The 22364-nt window shown below is 38.9% G+C and overlaps 1 protein-coding gene across 1 annotated transcript in view; it reads left to right on the top strand.

The window, feature by feature from the left end:
* Window positions 1-22364, top strand: part of SV2C (synaptic vesicle glycoprotein 2C) — a gene marked incomplete at both ends in the record, with an annotated part of 80793 nt that overhangs the window by 18883 nt on the left and 39546 nt on the right. The window contains 2 exons of the mRNA XM_082336064.1: window positions 2979-3155; window positions 14002-14153. Of these exons, the coding sequence (XP_082192190.1) occupies window positions 2979-3155; window positions 14002-14153 (329 nt within the window). The remainder of the gene's footprint in view (window positions 1-2978; window positions 3156-14001; window positions 14154-22364) is intronic.

The following is a 22364-nucleotide window of genomic DNA, read 5'->3' as shown; positions in this document are numbered from 1 at the left end:
AAAATGTAATATGCAATTTATGAAAGGTGTACAAAAAAATTATAGTGCTTTCTCCCTGAGATTTATGTTCTGACCAGTGGGATGACATAACAAACAAGAGCTATAAGGTTGGAAAGGAAGGGATGATGAAGGGTAGAGTGATAATCTGGTGTCATTGGTTACTTGCATTCATTAGGTGGTTGTTCAGCTATTTTAACTGTTCATAGTTAGAGTTCTCCTTTGCCATTTGTCACTTTTACGGCTTATTGTGAATATTGCTGCGGGGGAAAAGGTCTTAAGGAATGATTTAAAAGCTGAAAGGAAGGTGACTTCCTTTATGGGCTGCAGGCAGGGTTATGTTCTATATAAAGAGAGACAGAAAATACGAAAAAGAAGACAGACAGGAAAATACACTGAAGCAGGTATCACTGGTAGCTGCAGTAGGTTCAGGATGGAAGGGATATAGATCTTCGGTGGGGGAGCGGGATTGTGCAGCATCTGCAAAGCAATTAGGAAAAAATTCAAGGTTGAAATAATGAGAAAGAATAAGCTAGTTGTGCAGCTCAGAGAGCAGCTTATTTATAGCAGTTTATTGATAGGAGGAGAATATTATTTTTAGCAGCATTTTTGAATGCTCTTCAGGAGAATTACATGGGTATAAGAGAGACCAAAGCGTAGTACAATGACCAAAAGACTTGTCATCAAAAAGAGAGGTTAACGTTTTTAAACTCTCAAGACTTGGACACTTTTTTCTTTCATCATTCATAGTGTTTTGATATTTCTGTGCATCACAAGGAACGTAGTTACTTGGTAAAATTAAGATTATTTGCATAAAATACATATATATACATACATATATATAGATAGATAGATATATATGCACACACACCTTGTCCACAGGAGAAATCTTAAAGCAGTTGTGCAAATATGCTAAGCTACTCACTAAGCTTTGTCTTTTTAGGACCAGAAAATGTATGAGCTGTGTGTGCATTCTCAGGAAATTTTCAATCATTGGGATAAAAAATTGCTGATCAGAATGGAGGAGATATCTGATAAAGGTCTGTTGCTAAACACCTCTAAATCAAAAATATAGTCTTGTAGGGTCTGTATTCTTCCTGGGCTAAGAGGAAACAGAACAAAGATATCTTAGGAATTCTACGAATTCTGGATTTACCTACATTCTCATTAATATCATTTGATGAAAGACTAAGATCCCAGTAACAGCTAGAAAATGTCCATTGACAAAAGGTGTTTTGAGAAGACATTTAAGTGTTATTCTTAAGGAGCTTGTTGGTCTTGCTTAGGTAAAGAGATAGTTAATGCTCCTGTGATGAGCAGGAATGGATCTGTCATCCTGTCCTGAGGGACTCATGGAGAAGACAGTCAGTCTAGAAATATCCTATTCTTGTTTTATGTTGGCTAAAAAGGCAGCTGCAGAAAAGACTGATTTGCTAGTATTGGTCATGATCAATGGCAAAGGACATTGATAAAAACAGCATACACACCTAACCAAAATATAACTACCTTGCTAATACACATTTAACACAATATATGTTCTATCAAATGTTTTAAAATGATGTCTCAAAAGGAAGCAGCAGCGGAAACTACTTGTACAAAACATGAGGGGGAACAGGGACATTTTGGGGTGCACGAGACCCTGCAGACATCAGCACTGCAGATGTTAACATTTGAAATTCCAAGCATGGAAATACTGATGAACGACCTCTACGTTAATATGCAGTTAACCAAGCTAAGGTATTTTAAGTATTTTGTTCAGCTTTCTTTCCCTTCCACCTACATTTTGCAGGACAGAGGTGATTCTTTTGGAGACCAGAATTTTACACAACAGCAATTAAAGTCCAGCAGAGTTGCTGGGGAATTTGTCTGTTCTTGTGGCTGATTGAAAAGAGACACAGGACAAGGTCTGCTAGTATATTAGCTGCTTCCAGCTACTTTAAATTTAATTCCTAATCTGTAGTAGACATGTAAGATGGTAGCAACTGCTATGTAAATAAAACCAAATCTGGGAATTTCAATAAGAAGGTAGGTGGAAAAAGAATAATACATGTATCAAACAAAATACAAATCTGATTGGTTCTGTCCAAAGCTTGGGAACTACTTTTTCTTCTGACAGTCTGCTCAATGTGTTGTGCATCTTTGCCAAATGTCCCACAGAAGGTTTGTCCCTGGAAAGGAGATAATGTAAAATATGCTAAGATGTGAATTGTCAAAGTGTTAAATACGTCAACTTATCTTTCTGTTGAAAGTACTTCATGGTGAAAACATCATTAACATTAAAAAAAATCACCCCAAAATAGTTCTTCCCTATCTCATTTTAATGTATGTAGCTAAACTGTAACGTTCAAAATTCTTTTAAAAAAAAACCAACCCAAAACATTCCAGTGCTTTTCTGTATACAGGACAGTGCCTTTTTAAATAAAGCAGTACACTGAAGTAGGAGGGGGTGGAAAAACAATCAAGCTTGACATCTTTGATTCTATAGATCTCAAATGGAAAGTGTCTGTTTCATAATCAGTTTCCTTTAGAGTTAGCACATCTCACTCCCAGTGATTAATCCCCTACAGGACCGCTTATATTCTAGAAATGTTCAGACAATTTCTTTTTGTAGGGAAAGTTACAATTTTTGCAGTATTTAACATGAATGCAGTTTATTACTGTAGAAATAGTGGCATTCTTTCTCCCATTCAGTCTTATTTGTCTGCATGTTATTTGTTTTAGCTAGAGGCACCTTGTTTAATAATTATATTAAGCTTCACTATGTCTGGTAACAGATGACAAAGACACAGTAGGAAATCTGTTCTCCCTAGGTACATTTGCAAAGCTATGCATATAATTTCTATTCACTGAGAAAAGAGAAATTAATCTCTATACTGTTTGTTTTGGAAATATAGAAGATCAACTGTTTTTGTTGTGGTCAATTGTGGTCAGTTATGCAGCTCACAAAACAACTTTTTTTTTTTTTTGTGTATTGCAGGTAGCATAGTGTACCTTGGGATGATGGTGGGGGCGTTCTTCTGGGGAGGCTTGGCAGACAAGGTGGGAAGGAGGCAGTCACTCCTGATATGCATGTCTGTCAATGGATTCTTTGCCTTCCTTTCATCATTTGTCCAGGGCTATGGCTTCTTCCTCTTCTGTCGCTTGTTTTCTGGATTTGGGTAAGCTCCTCTGGTTTTGTTCATTTCCACAATTCTGTGTGTTAACAAAACTTTCCTGTTTGCGAAAGCACATTATATAATGCAGAAATATAGTCTGTGTCAGGGGCAAGAGAATTAAACAAGGTAGCTACTACACTCCTAAATAACAAGCTGAAGGGGAAGAATAATGATTTTATGGGAAAGACACAGACTGCAAATTGTGAGATTGAGTTCTGTTATTATTTTGCAACAGACTTGCTTTGTGAACTTAATCAACTTGCTTAACTCTTTTATGCCTCAGCTTCTCTATGTATTGCTTGTTCAGTCAGCAAAACAATACTCTCCTCACAGGTGTACTGTAAGATTTCAGTAATATTTGTAAAGTTTCTAATGTCTTTGTGTGCATAATATTGTTTACAATACCACTGCAGTCAAGACTGTCAAATTTAAAACAAGTCCCTTAGAGTGTGCCAAATCTTATTGCTCTCTCCAGAATAATGGTGTTTGTGGCCCTGTGTTTGCTTTACTTTTCTTTTTACTTAAATAACTTCTCAGTTGTTGGAAAAGTTTGAGATATTGGTAATGGTCAATTAAGTTTATCATTTTAAACTTGCATGAGCAGGGATTGAGATACACAAGTAAATTACTGTGAGAAAGCTTCTACTTTTACTGCACCCTTGGATAATCAAGAGCTCAGTTCTGCAAAGCAGTGAGTTTAGCACTTCTGGTAATTGCTTGATTCAGATCAAAACTCCCGATTACAATTCCATTTCAGGCCACTATCAATCTTCAGGATGCTGAACAGGCAGGAGCTGGGGAGAGCACAGTATGCTGTGTCATAAAGCCATGCACATGAAGTCCACTGCTTGTATGGTTTGTTGGCTGTAGTTTATGTAGCTTTAGTGCACTAACACTGTTGTGTGATGTTTGTGGTTTTAGAAACGCCTTGAACTGATCTGAAGTAGGGTAGAGCTAGACACCTATCCAAAAAGAAATTGCCGTAGCACTAAGTACTATTAAACTGATTTAGGAAGGGGGATGGAAGGGCAATGGGAGAGAGGAAGGAGATGTGAGGAGTCCTCTTGCTAGAAGAATCTCCTTAGTCTGTCACCAAATTGTCAGTTATGACTCTAAAAGAGATCAAGAGGAAATGGCAACTGTTCTAATTCTTAAAAACAAAAACAAAAACAAAACCAAAAACAAACAAACAAACAAAAAAACCAAAGCAAAGAATCCCATCCAGCTTTTTTACATGTTTTTCATGTCATAGGTCACTGTCAGTTCCAGGTGCTATGTTTTGTCTCTGCATAGAGAAACTGATCATGTTGCATGACACTTTCACTCTGCCATGATCCTGTCAAAGTTCAGAAGCTTGTTGTATGCCTGCATAGCCTGCCCAGTTCATGAGGGCAGTACTGGACCCTTGTGCCACAAAGGTTTGTCTTTTGGCAGACAGGCTTGTGACACTGTTGGCTTTCATCCAGATTGTCCCTCATGGGGCATACAGCAAAAGATGTATTTGTCATGCCTCATGCCAAACTTGCTTGCAGGGTCTCCTCCTCAACTGTAGCAGTAGCTTTTCCAGTAATGTACAGTGCCTGTAGCTTTACTCATGATAGATCTATGTCCTGGATTGGGAAGCATGTTCTATTTTGTACCCAGCTTATGATTAATGGTCTTCGAAGGAGCAGGCCCTTAATATCTGTATCTTATACCTCTGTGTGAGTCCGCACTGTGTCCAAAGTCCTCCTACCTCATCTTTGAGAGCCGCATGAATAGATGATAGGTAATTTGCCACCCTGTACTACATTTTAACTCCCCCCAAAAAACAGACAAACAAAAACCAACAACAACAACAAAAAACCAAGACAGCATGAGCTGCAGCGTCATTCCTCATACCAACTACTGCAGAGAAAGATTCATGACTGGCTTGCATTTGCTGTTTTCTTCAAAGACCAGATTTCTCCCCAGGATAACCTGCTTCAGCTGGTATCAGAGTTGCATCATAAAAGCCATGAGATTTCTAGAACTAAATCTGTGCTTCATACTCTCAAGATGAGGGAAAGCTCTTCCTTTTCCTGTTCTCACTGTTTGCCTGTGGTGATGCAGTTTTTCCACCAGACTTTGCATGTTTGGAGCCCTTCTTTTTTCATCTGCTCACTTGCTCTTGGAGAAGGCTTACTTTTCACTTGAGAGCGATATTCAAGATGGTATTTGTGCCACATCTGCCTTTCCTCCATTTTTTGATCTTGTTTTGGATATGTAGCTGTAACAGCAACAGACACATCATATGCCAAGCACCAAGAAAGAAGGAAGAGGCTAGAGCATTCCAGCTGCAGAGGCAGCAAAGTAAAATCTTTTCACTTTTAAATAGCAAGGCAAAAATATACCCACTGTTAGAGCATACATCTTACACGTCTCTGTTTCCAGATACTTTGCATCAGCTGCTGTGCAAGAAGGCAAACTCCTTTTGGTATTGCTCACCGAAGAACTCTCAGATATTTGTGCCAGCTTTGAAGCCATATCTTCCTGCAGTATGACAGGAAATTTGCTTAAAGCGTTTGAATTAAATCTTGAACATTTATTGCATTCTTTACTACATCCCACGTCCTGCTTGTATGAAAAAGAAGTTATGTCAGTTAGATGGGAATAGAAATTCAACTTAATATGTCTTTATAACCTCTCCTTATTTTAGAGGTCCTGTCTTTGGACAGTCGATGTCAGTTCCTCTTTCTTACTGAAAGATGCTGAATATATATCTCTGTTACCAAGGGAGGAGGCTTTGGTCCAGTAATTTTCTGTGAATCAAAGAGCCCAAATATGAAATAGGAATAATTTTAAGCAAAGAACTGAATTATATGTTTTAAAGGCGAAATAGTATTGTTACTCAGATTGAGGAAGAGCTTTCTGAAGGGGCAGAGAGTTATGTGGACAGCTTCATATAATTAAAAGTCAATAAAATATTAAGAAATTATCAAAAGATATAAAATCATGTAGGTGTATAGATGTCTTGTAGATAACGTAAAAGTAGATGAAGAAGCATGAAAAATAAAGCCAGTACCTGATACATTTTATTTATAAAAAATACCATAAAATATATTCTTCTCAGATTCTCTTGCAGTCAAAATATGTTTATAGAAGTAAACTGCTCAAAGAAAAAAAAAAATCCCTTCTAATATTTTTTTTTTCATCTGAAAAACCTAAAATAGTAAAAATTTTATATGCAAAAAAGTGATTTGGAATACAAAACAGTATAAATATTGCTGGGTAAAGGGCATTGAGGGATATGAAAGTCTGAAAGGTGAACTTAAGTTAGTGAAAAGAATAAAGAAATGTTGGACAGTCTGCAAAATCATTTCCTTTTATGGAAAATAGTACCATAACTGTGATTCTTCCATTGATTAATCCAAAATCAAAACTCAAAAGGAAATTGAATCCAAATGCCTGATAAAGGTCTAGGAGGGCTTTAGACATGGCTTTCTACAAAGCAAAAAGACCTGTACAAGAAACTGTGAGCTTCATTCATCATTAGCCATTGGGGGAATGTGCAAAGATTTATCACCAAAAAGCACCTTGTTAGATATGTCTTTGAAATTGTCAAAGGAATGTTTCTCTAATACCAGAACATGACTCATAACATTGCTGCTAACTTGAATGGAACTGGAGTTGTTGCCTATTCAACACTGCCACTGTGAAGTATTATTCTCAGCTAGAGAATTTTATCTAACCTCCACTACAAAAAATTGTATTTATTTAATCTAAGCTATTAGTTTGCTATTTTTGATACTTTTAGGTAATTTCAGATGCAGTTTTTCAAAGCACAACAACTCAATTTAAAATAAAGTGCTTAAAAGTGCACTATATGTTTGTGTATATTATCCCAGCAAATTTCATTTTGGTTGCTTTGAGATAACCAAAGATGATACAGTTTGGGAAAATTTATCATGCTTATCCAGCCCAAATGTTACTTCTAAAAGTAATCAAAGTTTTCATGCAGTAAAATGCTAGCTGAAATGAATATCCTGAGAGGTACTACAGCTTAGAAATTCGTCAGACAACCTGATACGTTTGCTGCCAGATGAAACTGATTCTTTTTCATCAGCAAAGTAAAAAATGCTAAATAAATGTGTCCTATTTTACAAACCAGACATTATGTCCGGACTACAGAGATTTCTTTTAATTTGCCAAAATTGCCAGTTTGGCCAAATTTCTTCTCCAAACCCACAGAAATATTAGGAAATACAGCTTAGATGTGGTTAACATATGTAACTAGAAGCTATTAAGAAGCCTTTTCCCGGCCCATTGCCCCTTGTGAATAAGAGTCTCTCTTGAGATGTACTTGAGATCTTGAGATCATATCGTGTTTCTTTTCCAGAAGACTTTAGACTATACTTCATTAAATCTGAGACTTGCCTTCAGACAGCTTTCTTAACCCTTCCTGAGAAAATATCTCTAAAGCTACCTGCAGTACTCCTTCCTGGATTACTGGGATCTAGCAAAGAGTGCTAGTGTCAATGTAGTAGCACTAAACTCATTATTTAGATCTTTTCTCAAATTCTTCACACTCTTGTGAGGAATTAACAGTTAGCAAAAATCCAAAACTGTGGGTGACGTTTCTTGTAGCTAGCAGTTTTGAGGTGATTGCCTGTGCAAATCCACCCATGTTGACTTTTACCACCACTTTTGTACACTACGTGTAGTGTTGTATATCCCCCTTCTCTTAATGACCAAGGCAGGAAGGACGTGAAAGCAGTCCATATGAATAAGAACTGTAAAAATGTTCCAGCAGAGGTATGTACCATGTGGACACAGCACAAGATGGTTGGCCTGCACAAGCAGTTGCCTTCAAGAACTTCAGATCTAGACCAACAGGCTGCTTTTATAATTGTGTGTCATCAGTATTTAGTATCATGTTGTACTTATCTTTTACCTCTTCATACCCACTCACTCCACTTCTTTCTCATGAAACACCTTGTGTCGTCTCACCCTCAAAAGGTTGTAATCCTGCTGCCTCTAATTCCTCTCCAGCTCCCAGCTGTCTCCTACCCACTGGTATCAGTGTTTTTACTGTGAGCTAATGAATAGCTCTGCAGGTGACTAGTTTCAAAGCTGAGAGTGTATGCCAAAAGGGTAGATATGCTTCTCAGTCAAGCCAAAGCAGCAGCTGGCAAGGTCTGAGCTTTCCAAATAGCTTTGATCCAGCCCTTACAGCTTCAGCTGTGGGTAAAGTTTGACTGATGTAAACCTGGGATAGCTGGGAGAGAAGTGGTCTTTCCCAAGACCCTTAGGAGAAGAGAACAGTATTCTTATGAGGAAAGGAAGATTATACATAAGGGCAAGAAGACTAGACAAGGGAAACATGTAAATAAGATAGAGAGCCTGCATGACAGAAAACTGTCAAAAGAAGAAGTAAAAACCTGAAAAGAGCAATGAAAAAAAGAAGAAGAAGAAAATCTGCAAAAGAAAGTGTTCATAAACAGTGATTTTGTGATTACCAATACTGGCAGATCTGAAAGCAATTTATCTGACATATCTAGCTGAGCAAGTAGTGCAGGCAAATTCTTTGCAATTATATGCTTGAATTTGACATCAAATTTGACGTGATTTTTTTAAAATAGTGTTGGGTAAATTTGGGGAGTCAATTATTTACTCATCAGTTCAGCTTCCATCAGAACTATCAGTACTGTAGATTTCAGTAAATAATCACATGAGTTCTTATCACAAGGACTCTCTTGCTATTAATAGTCTACAGGCCACATGTGTACCTGACAGACAACTTCTCTGGTATACATATTCCAAAGAGACAGTTGTATTTAAACATGGGTAGAATGATCAGCAAAGCTTAGTCTATAGCGTGCTGCAGTTTTGTAGGGCTTTATCCAGCAGTTCTCGAGGAGAACCAGTCAATCTGGCTGCTCGCTCTTAGATACTTTGCCAGTCCAATGGCAGTTCTGAAAGGAAAACAACAAGAGATGTTTTTTAATGAGACTTATGGTAGTGAGAGTAGAGAACTGTTAATAAGAAGAGGGACGAGTAGATGCAATTGGAGAGAAGGACGAAGGGTGGTGGGCTGTTTCCAAATCTCAGGAGTGTAACAATGAATCTGTATTCTGAGCTCTGTCACTTTTTAACAAATTGCAAATAACAAGGTGGCAACTTGCAAATGCCATCTCACACAGACACTCCCTTTAATTTTAGCCTGGATGTTGTCCAAGTTTGAAAGAGAAGACAACAAGGTATTTCAGAAGACCACCATCCTGCCTTGTGCATTTAGTGTTCTGTAAGGGTTTTTTCCTAATTGTCTCTATTCCTTGCATGTTTTTGCATTTCAAGCCCCTTTGGCTAGTGAATCTGCAAGTAAACAAAGGCTTCTATCTGAAGCCAGAGGTTTCTGAATACCTCACTGAAGTGTTTTCATCCCAGCTGTCACACCGTGCAGTTGCCAAAGTCTGTTGTGACAAATCACAGCTCTGAAGGTAGATTAGCAGACATTGATCATCTTTCCTTGTGACAAAGAAACTGCAAATGTACCCTAGCTTATTTTTTGTTTCACTGAATGCTACTCTCCTAGGGTGTATCACTTAAATCTCCTTTTGGTTTCCCCCTCCCCATAATTTCACAGAACAAACATGAACAGGAATAACATTATAAAAGCATAGCTTTCAGTTTGGATGATTTTCTGGGGTCAGAAAGTTCAGTCATTCATTTTTTCTCCATACAGAAGTAACCCATAAGGCTCCAAAACTGGCTTATCTTTTGCATCAAAAAAGGTAACAATATGCTGATTAGCAGGTATTTCCTTCCAATTGAATTACATGTTTCTGTGAAAATACCAAAAAATCATGCACTCTGCTCTTGCTCTGCCTGCTTCTCATGGGGTTTATTACAGAAGATGAAAAATAACTTAAAAAGGTCATGACTGAAATTTGTTGTTCTCTTGACTGATATTTGTGCCATTGTCTCCACATATGGAGCACTACATGCAGTAGAATGTTTATTAAGTGTTGTTCTTGCATAAATTCCTACATATTTGTTAAAAAAGACAAGGCTGAAGGAATGCATCCTATTGTTTTAGGTGCAGAGACTGATCCTCATAGAGTGAGAGAGTTTATTTTATGGTCTTGAGCCAAGCTCAACAAAGTTTTGTTTCTTGCTGGTATTAGACTGTGTCTCATTGCAGAATCTGTTATTCTGGAGACAGTTACCACTCATGATCATCAAGCCAGAGGTTTAGACCAGGGTTTTTTTAATCTTTTAAAAAAATGTTCAGACTCTAAACAATTTTCCAGTGGAGGTATAAAAACCCTGTGTAGTTAAGTTGTACATATTCACAATATATTTGCACCTCGTAGATACTTTTTGTGACCCTTTAGGAAGTAATGCATGGACTCCTCTCTGTGATCTGTGGATAACAAGTTTATGTCCACTGCTTTGGCTATCATGACTGAAGAAATAACATACATGAATAACAGATAAGATGTAAAAACTTCAGTTTGCTTGAATCATTTGTATTTAAGAAAGTTAAAATCTTTCTTTTAGAATAAACATTCTTCTCAATTCAGCATGGTTTTCCAGGCTTTTCATCTACACGTGCAGACGTGTGAAGGGAAGAATGTAGTTTCATGTATCAAATTCTTTTCTACAAATCAGGATGAGCCATATAATTTATAAACACAATAAGAGCAAACAGCCCACTGTATCAAGCCAACTAATACTGTATCCTGTGGGAAAATAGTGTTTGCATTTCCCGTAAAACAAAAGATGAAGTCTTCCTACTTTAAAATCAGTGGCAGTTCTGCCTTTGATTTTATTTGGAATTCCTTCCTATGCATGACACCATCCATTCCACACAATGTTGGTGGAATACCAAAGAGGCAGTCTGTTTTCAAACTTGCAATACAAAAATGTTGAATATCAAATTCTGTTCCTTCCATGTAAATATGGAAGGGCTCAACTGGAGCCACTGAATTATAAAGGGCTTATTCAAGTGTAAGTGAAGGTGGGATCTAGCCTAGAATTTCTTTGACTGTAGAAGGTGCATTCTTCCTTGCAGATGTTGGGTGATATGGTGTTCTGGGTTTTTTTTAATGTGAACGTTCAATGAATTAATTCATAATGTGCAATAGCTGCTGAAGTACGTGAAAGATCCTCACAAGAGAGTGATGGAAGAAGTCAGAGGTGGTCTGATCTTCTCTTGCTCAAGTCTTTGAGAGGTACTTTATACTTCTGCTAGCTGTGTTCAGTATACCAGATATCACATCAGTTCTATAGTAGTAAATGGCTGTGGTACTAAGCACACATTAAAATTTCTGCAAGTCAGACAGAAATTTCTTTGTTTCTTAAAAAACATTCTCTAGGTCCACATAGTTTTTAAGGAGTTTCCTCATTGGGGTTTGGTGTGATAACAGCTGTAGCTCTTCCTGCTCTCTGTTTCTGCTGTCACTTGCTCTGTATTTGGGAGCAAGTTTTAGGGGGTGGAGGCATGGCTACTGCCACCCTGAGATTGTTCCCTATTAAATTGATCAGTACAGACAAAGCTTATTCTGTAACCTTGGAGGACCTTCAGGATGTAGCATATGAATCAACCCACCTAGATCAGTTTTAAGTGCCAAAGCAGCATCAACCTCGCACCCTCCATGGTATAGTTGGTTCATGCTGACAGGTAGAAGATGCCTTTTTTGCTCCTTTTGATTGGGATCTCTGTACATTTTATGACATTAAGATAGGGTATGGTCTTTCCACTTGAAGCATCCACCCATTTCCTAAACCATCATCCCACAAACATTTGTATGACCTAGGGATGCATGAATTACTCCACCCATTGGAAACTCTCCACAAGATGCACTTCATTGGAATTCCAGCCTGGGATATTTAAGGGAGATTTCAAGAAGATTGTATGTTGAGTCTTGAATTTCATAAGCATAAGGACTATATTTGCCTGAAGCGAACCCTTTATAGAGAATGTTTTCAAGCACTTTGCAATAGGAAAACTATTAGTGTTAAATGTGATTTATTATTAATTGTGCTATATAGCACAGATGGTTTCAGGCTATATTTACTACCATAGTAACTGCATTATAAAATAAAGAGAAGATTCTGTACTTCATGAAAAGACATATGAAATGAAGAAAATTGTAAATTTAGAAGAACAGATTGGATAATAGGACAGGAAAATTACCAAATATGTATTTACTTACCACTCTCTATACTTTTCTTAATGAGCAGAAGCAATGAGAGAAAAAAGCACTTACCAAAAATTATACTCTTTAGGTAGAGTGCTATTGCATGAATGATACTGTCCTGCATGCCATGAGCAAACTATTAATTTAGGTCTGCTTGAAAGTGGGCACCTATAACTCCTCATCAGCACTTTCCAGCTTAGGCAGGAAAGAGGAAGACATTGCTCCTGGTTTTGTCAGTGTAGTTTCAACATTGGAAAAAGAACTCTAATAAGATCCATAAGTACTGTATTTGGGCAATATTGTGGCAGTGCAATTCAAAGCTGTGCTTGAGCCCTGGAGGGTAAGAAATCATAGCTGTAATCCACCTGTATTTTGGGAACTGGAGAGCCCTGAGTCCACAGCACCACTGAGGCAGCAGGGCTTCCCCTCAGAAAAATGATCTGTGATTCCATGCTTTGCCATGCCCCTTCCACTGTTCCTCACTCTGGGCCTCCAGGAGAACCTCCGAGGACAATGTCTCCTGTTGCCTGTGAGAGAGCAGTTCACTAGTGGAGGTTTTTAGTGCTTTCCTCCATGAGAAGAAATGAGATATAGCCCTTGTTAGCTGTATATCTAAGAAGAATTCATGGAGGTATCAACCTTTGCAGAACTGGCAGAGAGTATAAGAGCTAGCAGGCTCAATTATGGGAATATTTGTTTTAATCTGTTTCAAGCTTCCTTCTTTTTGCTCACAGTTTGACAGCTCCCAGATGACAGCATAAATATGCATTTATCTTTAAAATTCAGTTAGAAATTCAAACCGTGCAAGACACTGCTTTAAGTATGTAATCTGGTATGTGAGAATATCTCTTCAAGCTTCACAGGTATTTTCTTCAGCAGGAAAAATAAAATCCACAAGGACTTGTCCTGTTGTCGAACATTTGACAGCTTGCATTGGTAGTAAAGAGGTAAAGACAGTAAAAGATGATCTGGAAGCTGGTACTGAAAATGATACATAATTTGAGTTACTCTAATTTTTGTAAAACTAAGTTGAACTCTTCTTTTTGTCCAACTATCCTTCAGACAGTGTTTATTTTGACCATGTGAAAAACTGAGTATTGTATGAATGCAAAGAAAAAACTTAAGTAAAAACTTAAGTAAAAAACCAGCATGGGCTTAGCAAATCATGTAGTGCAACTGAATACAGTGTATTTTTAAATATGTGTGACATAAAACAGTAACATAGTTGGCATTTAGTTACTTCTTGATTACCTACAACATCGGAAGTAAGACTTAAGAGAATTATCTATTATTCTTTGGGAAAATGACTACTATTTTCGGTTAAAAGCAATGTATTTTGACACTTGTCAGTAGACTGCCATGATTTCAGGATTTTTGTATTGGCGAAAGTCAACACTTTGCGCTGGTTTCTCTTCCAGCAGCTGGCACATTGACAGTCCCCTTGAATTACTGAATGCAATGAATTGTACACAGAGTTTTCAAGGAAATATTTGACAAAAATTGAGTCCAAATCAGTGAAAGTTTTCTCAAGAGTTCCCCAATACATGGTGCAATTTGAAATAAAAACACTCTTGCCAGAAAAGCTGCTTGTGGTTTGGGTTTTCAATGACTGCAGCTGTGGGCTTGTTCAAACTTCAACTAGCTGTTACTCTCTCACTTAATCCATCATCTATACCTCCTTTTAGGATTGGTGGAGCTGTGCCAACAGTCTTCTCCTATTTTTCCGAAGTGCTTGCTCGGGAGAAACGAGGTGAACACCTGAGTTGGCTCTGTATGTTTTGGATGATTGGCGGCATCTACGCTTCTGCAATGGCTTGGGCAATAATTCCTCATTATGGTAAGAAAAACATCTCCTTGTGATTTGTAGCTCTTGTAGTATGAAAGCAAAGTCTTGAAGTGTAGTTTAAAGAGTGAACGTCATGCCTGTTCTCAAAATACTGACCCTGCTGTTGTTAAGAAAAAAATTGATTCTGTTTGGTGGAAATAATGAGAAAAGGTTGTATCCTAAATAACAAACAATATATTAAAAGGCACAAAAATTAGCCAATACCCCTGCTTAGTCATATTCTTTAGATTACTGAAAACCTGGACACATGAAAATATATTTGGTGTTATTGTTGAATCTGGAGAAAACGAGTGATGTGGAGACTTGCATCAGAGAAAATAAATTTTAAATTGCTGGATCTCAAATTTGTTCTCGCTTTGTTTGTTTAATACAGAGATAAAATGTCAGTTATACATTCTTGAGAAAGAAGAGTAAGGACTATCTTAATGTTTGCAGTGCTAGTTCTGAATATAAAGCTGTGCTGAATGTTTCATTCTTAGTTGATCTTTTTAGTGGTGTAGAAATAGAGAAATTGGACAGAGTACACTTAAATGCTGTAGGGGTGAATGAGGGCAAATAAGACAGAAAGATTTCAGTGGCTGAAGTTACACACACATGCAATATAAGCCACTTTGTGAAAGAGCTCTTTACTGCCCAGACATGGTTAAACGTTATGTGGAGGTACAGATTCAATTCTTAGTCTCTTGGGCTTGCCTTTTAGAGGAGTTAAGTGCTCATGGGTCTCCAGGATTGCTGAGACTGCTTAGGGGTTCTTAAAAATCAGCCTCTACAAGCACTTCTCCCTGGCACTCAAGACAAGTAAAGCAGCATTGTGAGTTAGCTGGCATCCAGAGCAGCTTTCTTTAGCCAAGCAATGAAGTTTATCGCAGTTGGATTGTGAAAGAGAGGACAACTTCATAAGGTTTGCCCAAAGTGATTGGAACATTCAGCAAGCAGTAATGTCCAGACATAAATTACAATTGTGCAGACTAATCAAATATCTAGACTGTTGCATTAAAGTTAATTTTAGAGTCCAGTACACGCAACCTGAACCTATGTCTTCAACCTTGCCTTTTGGCTTTGAATTGCTGGAATCAAAGAGAGGAATTTTTGCTGATAAGGCACAATGTGGATAATTTTTTTTTTCCAATTAATAAATTGCTCTGGATGCCAAGTAATTTTTGCTTGCCTATGGATTTTTATTTTCTTTATCTTTCATTGGAAAATGCAAACATTATGACAGACTGATTTACATAGGTTGTCTAATTTCATCGTAGATTTTATAAATAATTCAATAACCTTTACTGAGATGCTTTTAAAATGTCACATGGCAGTATATCTCAATGAATAATACTACACTTCCTTATACCAAAGCAGTGGCACTAGAGGGAATAATTTTCTTCTTTCTTTAGCAGGGGAAGAATATCAGCAACAAAAAGCCATGCCGCACTGAATTTTTTTGTGTCCTTCTGCAAAAATATTTATGAAATCACTTAAGACAAAAGAATGTAGAAACTAATTTTAAAAGACAGCATTCTTCAGATATAAATCATTCTCCTTGCAGTATAGTAATGAAAGTTGTAATAGCCAAAAGGAGGGGTAAAAAGCAAGCTATAAACAACAGAAACAATCCTTTCTCACAGGAAAAAAAGTAGGTTTACATGTCATCTTGGCAAAATTAAGCAGAACGTATTTATGGGTTTTGATGAGGTCTTAAAATTGTCTTCACTTTAAATCAGAATTTTTTGTTATGTTGTGAAGTTTAAAACCTGTGTCTTAGTTCCTAGTACAAATGTGGAATCACCCCAGCTCAGGACCAGGGGCAAACTGCTTTCTTGTCATGGTGCTGTGCCAAGCTCCCAGGCATTGCCAAGGGCTCCCAGGGCAAACCCTGCTCTGGCACTCAGGAGAGCCCAGTCACACATTCCCTCCTGGAAACACTGCAGGCCAGGCAAATACCAGCGCAAATCTCTGCACCATTTGTATATCACGTGCGTTCATGAGGAGGCTCTTGTAGTCGTATTTTCTCTTTTACAATTTAGGCATCGTTTCCGTGGAATTATTTTGCCAGAATTAAGGAAAGATACAGATTTTTATCCAAATCACTTCCAGTCCTTCTCGTCATTCACATCTCCACTGACCAGGAAGCAAAACATAATTACAAACAAAGCAGCCCGCCCACTTCTAAGGCTCATTTATATAGTGCATAGGGATTTCTGAGCTCTCCACTTCTCACATGATGAGTAAACAATTGATTTTTCCCAGCTGAACTCAGAAGTTACTCAACAGCAGTGAATGAAGTTGCATTTGTTGAAAAGCAATAAACTGCCACTGAGCATAGTGGAATTATTCTTAAATGAATAGAAAAATACCAGGCCAACAGAGTAGAATAATTTCATAGATTTTTTTTCCTCCCTCTTTTACAAATGTATTCCCTTCATTTGTACTCCCTCTTATATAAACCACTTTAAAAAGTCCTAGATTCACAGCCAGTATACATTATCTAGCCCAAGGCAGCCAGTGAAGCTATACAAGTTTAACAGTTGAACATTTAGCTCTATCTTTCAGTGAGAAAACAAAGATTATATTCTCTATATGTAACAGTTTATCTCTGTTTCTGTTCAAGCAGCACAGGAGTGTCTGAAACCTGAGTAATGCTCTGAAACACAAAATAAAGGGAAGGTAACAGTTGCCTTGGCATCAGCGTGTTGTTAAAAGAGGAATCAGCATGATGTAGTGCTGCAGTGACTACATACGGAAAGGCTGGTATCATCTAGAAGACAAGCATCTCTGTCTCGGTGCTTCTTAAAGTCTATAGCTCTTGCCTTTTATTTAAAAATTGAAAATGGATGTAGACTTGTTCAGGGTCTCTGAAAGAGGAGTTCAAGTCATGGAGAAGCTATTAGAAGAAATATCTGCAGAGAAATGCTTCTAATTGCTGCTGATTAACAGAGTCCCAGATTAGGCTGCTACAAAGAAATTGCTTTATGCACTACTTAGGTCAGGCTGGATAGGAAGGATAATTACTGTTTTATATATCATTCTGCAAGTGCAACTTTACATTTAGCATCATGTTTCAAGGTAGATTAGTTCAAAGACTGTCAAATACATCAAATGTGTATTACAATATTCTTTAAAATGTTAATTTTTCAAATAACAAAGAATCTTAAGAGTGAGAAATCACATTTCAGTTTAAAATCCAGATAGTGGTATATTACCATTTCTTTACATCAAGTTTATGTGTTAGTCTGAGGATAGGAATAAAAAACAATTATGCAAGTTGTTGTAGTCATTTTACCCCTTTAATTAAAAAAAAAAACAAAACCAAAAGAAAGTTATAAAATTATCAGTTCTGCGAAAAAATATGTTGCCCGCCATACACATGTATTATTTTAAAAGTCAGTCTCAATTTTTATTGTGCCATATCTCCAAACTAAAAATTGGGGGAAGCTGGATAACCATTTCAGTGTATTTAACCCATCAGTTTTGGTATTCCATGTAGTTTTATGTTTTGCATATATGATGTATACAAGACTTTTCTGGCTTTATGAACTACAGAAAAACGTTTCAGAATTTGAAACATTCCCTAGAGTATTTTGTTTAGTGACAAACAAATATTGACCTCATTTATTTCTAAATCTTATTCCTGAAAAAGAAGGGGAATACGTGGCCAAAAAGAAATAAGATTGCAAGGCAGAGAACTGGAGGTGATGAGGAGTGTGACCAAGATGGTGCAGGTGTCCAGGCTGCTACAGCATAAGCTGGACTTTGAATCTGAAGCTTCTCCCACACTCTAGCCCCCCACTTCTGGAATTTAACAGACAACGATGTCAAATGGCTTTAGTGAACAAATCTCCACGGTATGATCAGAGGCAGAGACATTATTTCCATATATATTCATTGAATACCAATTAAATTAGGCTAGATTATTCGCTAAAAGACTACAAAATTAATAATACAGAATCAAAGAAATAGGAAACATGCTACTTTTTACTAGGGAAGATGCCCCGCTGGACCTGTTGTTTGTGAACAGAGAAGGCCTGGTGGGTGATGTGACAGTTGAAGGCCATCTTGGGCGTAGCAATCATGAAATGATAGAGTTTTTGATTCTCGGAGAAGTAAGGAGGGGGGTCAGCAGAACTGCTGCCTTGGACTTTCAGAGGGCAGGCTTTGACCTGTTTAGGACCCTGGTTGAAAGAGTCTCTTGGGAGGTAGTCCTGAAGGGCAAAGGAGTCCAGGAAGGCTGGACATTCTTCAAGAAGGAAATTTTACAGGTGCAGGAGCAGGTCATCTCCATGTGCTGAAAGACGAGCCGGTGGGAGAGAAGACTGGCCCAGCTAAACAGAGACCTTCAGCTGGAACTCAGGAAAAAAAGGAGAGTTTATGACCTTTGGAAGAAGGGGCAGGCAACTCAGGAGGACTACAAGGATGTTGTGAGTTTATGCAGAAAGAAAATTAGAAGGACCAAAGCCCAACTAGAGCTTAATCTGTCTACTGCCGTAAAAGACAATAAAGAATGTTTCTATAAATACATTAGCAACAAAAGGGCTACGGAGAATCTCCATCCTTTACTGGATGCAGGGGGAAGCATAGTGACAAAGGATGAGGAAAAGGCTGAGGTACTTAATGCTGCCTTTGCCTCAGTCTTAAATAGTAAAACGAGTTGTTCTCTGTGTGCTCAGCCCCCTGAGCTGGAAGACAGGGTTGGGGAGCAGAATGAAGCCCCCATAATCCAAGGGGAAATGGTTAGTGACCTGCTACACCACTTAGACACGCACAAGTCTATGGGGCCAGATGGGATCCACCCGAGGCTACTGAGGGAGCTGGCAGAAGTGCTCACCAAGCCACTTTCCATCATTTGTCAGCAGTTCTGGCTAACCAGGGAGGTCCCAGTTGACTGGAGGTTAGCAAATGTGACGCCCATCTACAAGAAGGGTCAGAAGGAGGATCTGAGGAACTACAGGCCTGTGAGCCTGACCTCAGTGCCGGGAAAGGTTATGGAGCAGAACATCCTCAGTGCCATCTCGTGGCACGTACGGGACAACCAGGGGATCAGGCTCAGCCAGCATGGGTTTATGAAAGGGAGGTCCCGCTTCACTAACCTGGTCTCCTTCTGTGACAAAGTGACCCGCTTAGTGGATGAGGGAAAGGCTGTGGATGTTGTCTACCTGGACTTCAGTATGGCCTTTGACACCGTTTCCCGCAGCATTCTCCTGGATAAAACCGGCTGCTCATGGCTTGGACGAGTATACTCTTCACTGGATAAAAAACTGGCTGGGTGGCCGGGCTCAAAGAGTTGTGGTGAATGGAGTTAAATCCAGTTGGCAGCCAGTCACCAGTGGTGCTCCCCAGGGCTCAGTGTTGGGGCCAGTTCTGTTTAATACCTTTATCAATGATCTGGATGAGGGAATTGAGTGCACCCTCAGTAAATTTGCAAAAACAACAACAAGTTGGGCAGAAGTGTTGATCTGCTGGAGGGTAGGAAGGCTCTACACAGGGATCTGGACAGGCTGGATCGATGGGCCAAGGCCAACTGTATGAGATTCAACAAGGCTCAGTGCTGGGTCCTTCACTTGGGTCACAACAACCCCATGCAACACTGCAGGCTTGGGGAAGAATGGCTGGAGAGCTGCCTGGTGGAAAAGGACCTGGGGGTGCTGGTCAACAGCTGGCTGAATATGAGCTGGCAGTGTGCCCAGGTGGGCAAGAAGGCCAATGGCATCCTGGCTTGTATCAGAAATAGTGTGGCCAGCAGGACCAAGGAAGTGATTGTCCCCTTGTACTCGGCACTGGTGAGGCTGCACCTCAAGTACTGGGTTCAGTTCTGGGCCCCTCCCTACAAGAAGGACGTCGAGGAGCTGGAGTGTGTCCAAAGGAGGGCAATGAAGTTGGTGAAGGGTCTGGAGCACAAGTCGTAGGAGGAGCGGCTGAGGGAGCTGGCGTTGTTTAGTCTGGAGGAGGCGGAGGAGAGACCTTATTGCTCTCTACAGCTACCTGAAAGGAGGTCGTAGCAAGGTGGGGGTTGGTCTCTTCTCCCAAGTAACAAGCGATAGGACAAGAGGAAAGGGCTTCAAGTTGTGGCAGGGGAAGTTTGGATTGGATATTAGGAAAAACTTCTTCACCGAAAGGAGAGTCAGGCACTGGAACAGGCTGCCCAGGGACGTGGTTGAGTCTCCATCCCCGGAGGTATTTAAAAGACGGGTAGACGTGGTGCTTGAGAACATGGTTTAGTGGTGGACTTGGCAGTTAACAGTTGGACTTGATGATCTTAAAGGTCCTTTCCAACCTAAACAATTCTATGATTCTATTCTAACACACTCAATGCAAAAAGGAGATTTAAGTCTTTAGTGTAAACATTTTATTCAGACCGGTGTAATCACATTGCATAACAGATCTTCATCTAAACTCTCATTTTTCATCAGTAGAGTCTTTTTTCCACTTAATTGAGGACCAGCTACTTGTGTTCATAAGAGAGGTATTTAGCACCATTCAGGGAACACAAATTTGGAGGAGAAAGAAGTGGAATAAGAAATCTAAGGAAAAAGCATTCAATTTCAGAATAGAAGACTTCTTGCTTGGCTGTAATGTGTCTCTCTAGGTGTTAGCAGGAAAGTATCAACTTGCTCACTATTTAAGCAGATTTTTCCATTGCATCTGCAAACAATTGGTATTTTGCCCTGTGACTGAAAGAGGACAAGTTACAAATTATATTTCTACTCCAGTCACTAGAATTTTACTAAACTAAAGAAAGCTTTTTTTTTATGATTTTTTTAAATTTTTTTTTAAAGAGAATAGCTTTTTTACAGTAACACAGAACTTAAAAATGCAGACATAGAAGTGTCCAAACGATGGACACACACGTGACTTGCAAAACGTTGTGTTTAAAAGATTAATGATAACTTCTATTTTTAAAATTTTCCAACCTAAATGATTCTATGATTCCATGTCTCCTACTGGAAATTTTGTATTCTTTTCCTGGTTTGTAAAATACATTTTTCCCTACTTTTGTCTGAAGATCTTTGCCTTTTACTTTTCTCCTGCCAATATCCTTAAATGAGTTTAAATGGCAGAAATTGGAATTTAGTTTAGATAGGAAAGAAGTCAAGTTTTAAATACAGATGTAATAAAGTACTAACATAAACTGCCAAATGTGTTTACAGAATCTCCATCACTGGAGGTTTTTAAGGACACATCAAATGACAGCCTGTCCTCAATAGTTTAGGAGCATACTAAATTCACCAAAGCTACTACTAGAGACCTGTTGCCTGTTCTTAGTTCTACTTTCCATATATACGTGAGTCTTTTCATAGGCACAGGAGTCCATAAATGGCTTCTCTTTCTAACTGAGCATAATTGTGATTACAGTGGAGCAATATGTTTTTCTTTGAGTAAGTGGCTTGCAAAGTGGCCTGGAAAACATTTCTCAGTTTGTAGCAGAAGATTGTTGAGGTGAAGCAGATCAATCCACCTGAAGAAATTAACTTTACTGGCAATCAAAAAGATCTTTTTATCACCTTTTTGGTAGGTGGCTCGACAGTAGTTTCTGTAGTAGTTTCTATTGTCATGTTTGCTTTGTTCTTGTGTTGTCCAGTTGGAGATAAAAAAGGTAAACATATCTTCAAAACTGCAATACAATCCCCTTCTGTTTGAAAGCATTGTGAACTATACTGTAGTAGAATAGGCAAGGAGGTAAGCAGAGCTGCATGCAGCAGCTATGCAGGTGAGGAGGTGGAGAGCTACCGGCCCACTGTGCAACTCAGAACATGTACAGCACCAGGCAGTGTTGATGGAGGAGTTAATCTTTCAGCCTGTGGTGGACTGTCGTGGTTTAACCCCAGCTGGCAACTAAGCACCACGCAGCCGCTTGCTCACTCACCCCCCGGTGGGATGGGGGAGATAATCAGAAGTGTAAAAGTGAGAAAACTCATGTGTTGAGATAAAGACAGTTTAATAGGTAAAGCAAAAGCTGCGCACATAAGCAAAGCAAAACAAGGAATTCATTCACTACTTCCCATCAGCAGGCAGGTGTTCGGCCATCCCCAGGAAAGCAGGGCTCCATCACATGTAACGGTTACTTGGGAAGACAAAACACCGTAACTCCAAATGCCCCCCCTTTCTTTCTTCTTCCCCCAGCTTTACATGCTGAGCATGATGTCATATGGTATGGAATATCCCTTTGGTCAGTTGGGCTCAGCTGTCCTGGCTGTGCCCCCTCCCAACTTC

The sequence above is a fragment of the Platalea leucorodia genome (genome assembly GCF_965183815.1).
Source record: "Platalea leucorodia genome assembly, chromosome: Z".
Classification (NCBI taxonomy): Eukaryota; Metazoa; Chordata; class Aves; order Pelecaniformes; family Threskiornithidae; genus Platalea; species Platalea leucorodia.
Note: the sequence above shows the minus strand (reverse complement) of the source record. Positions and strands in the feature narration are given on the sequence as shown.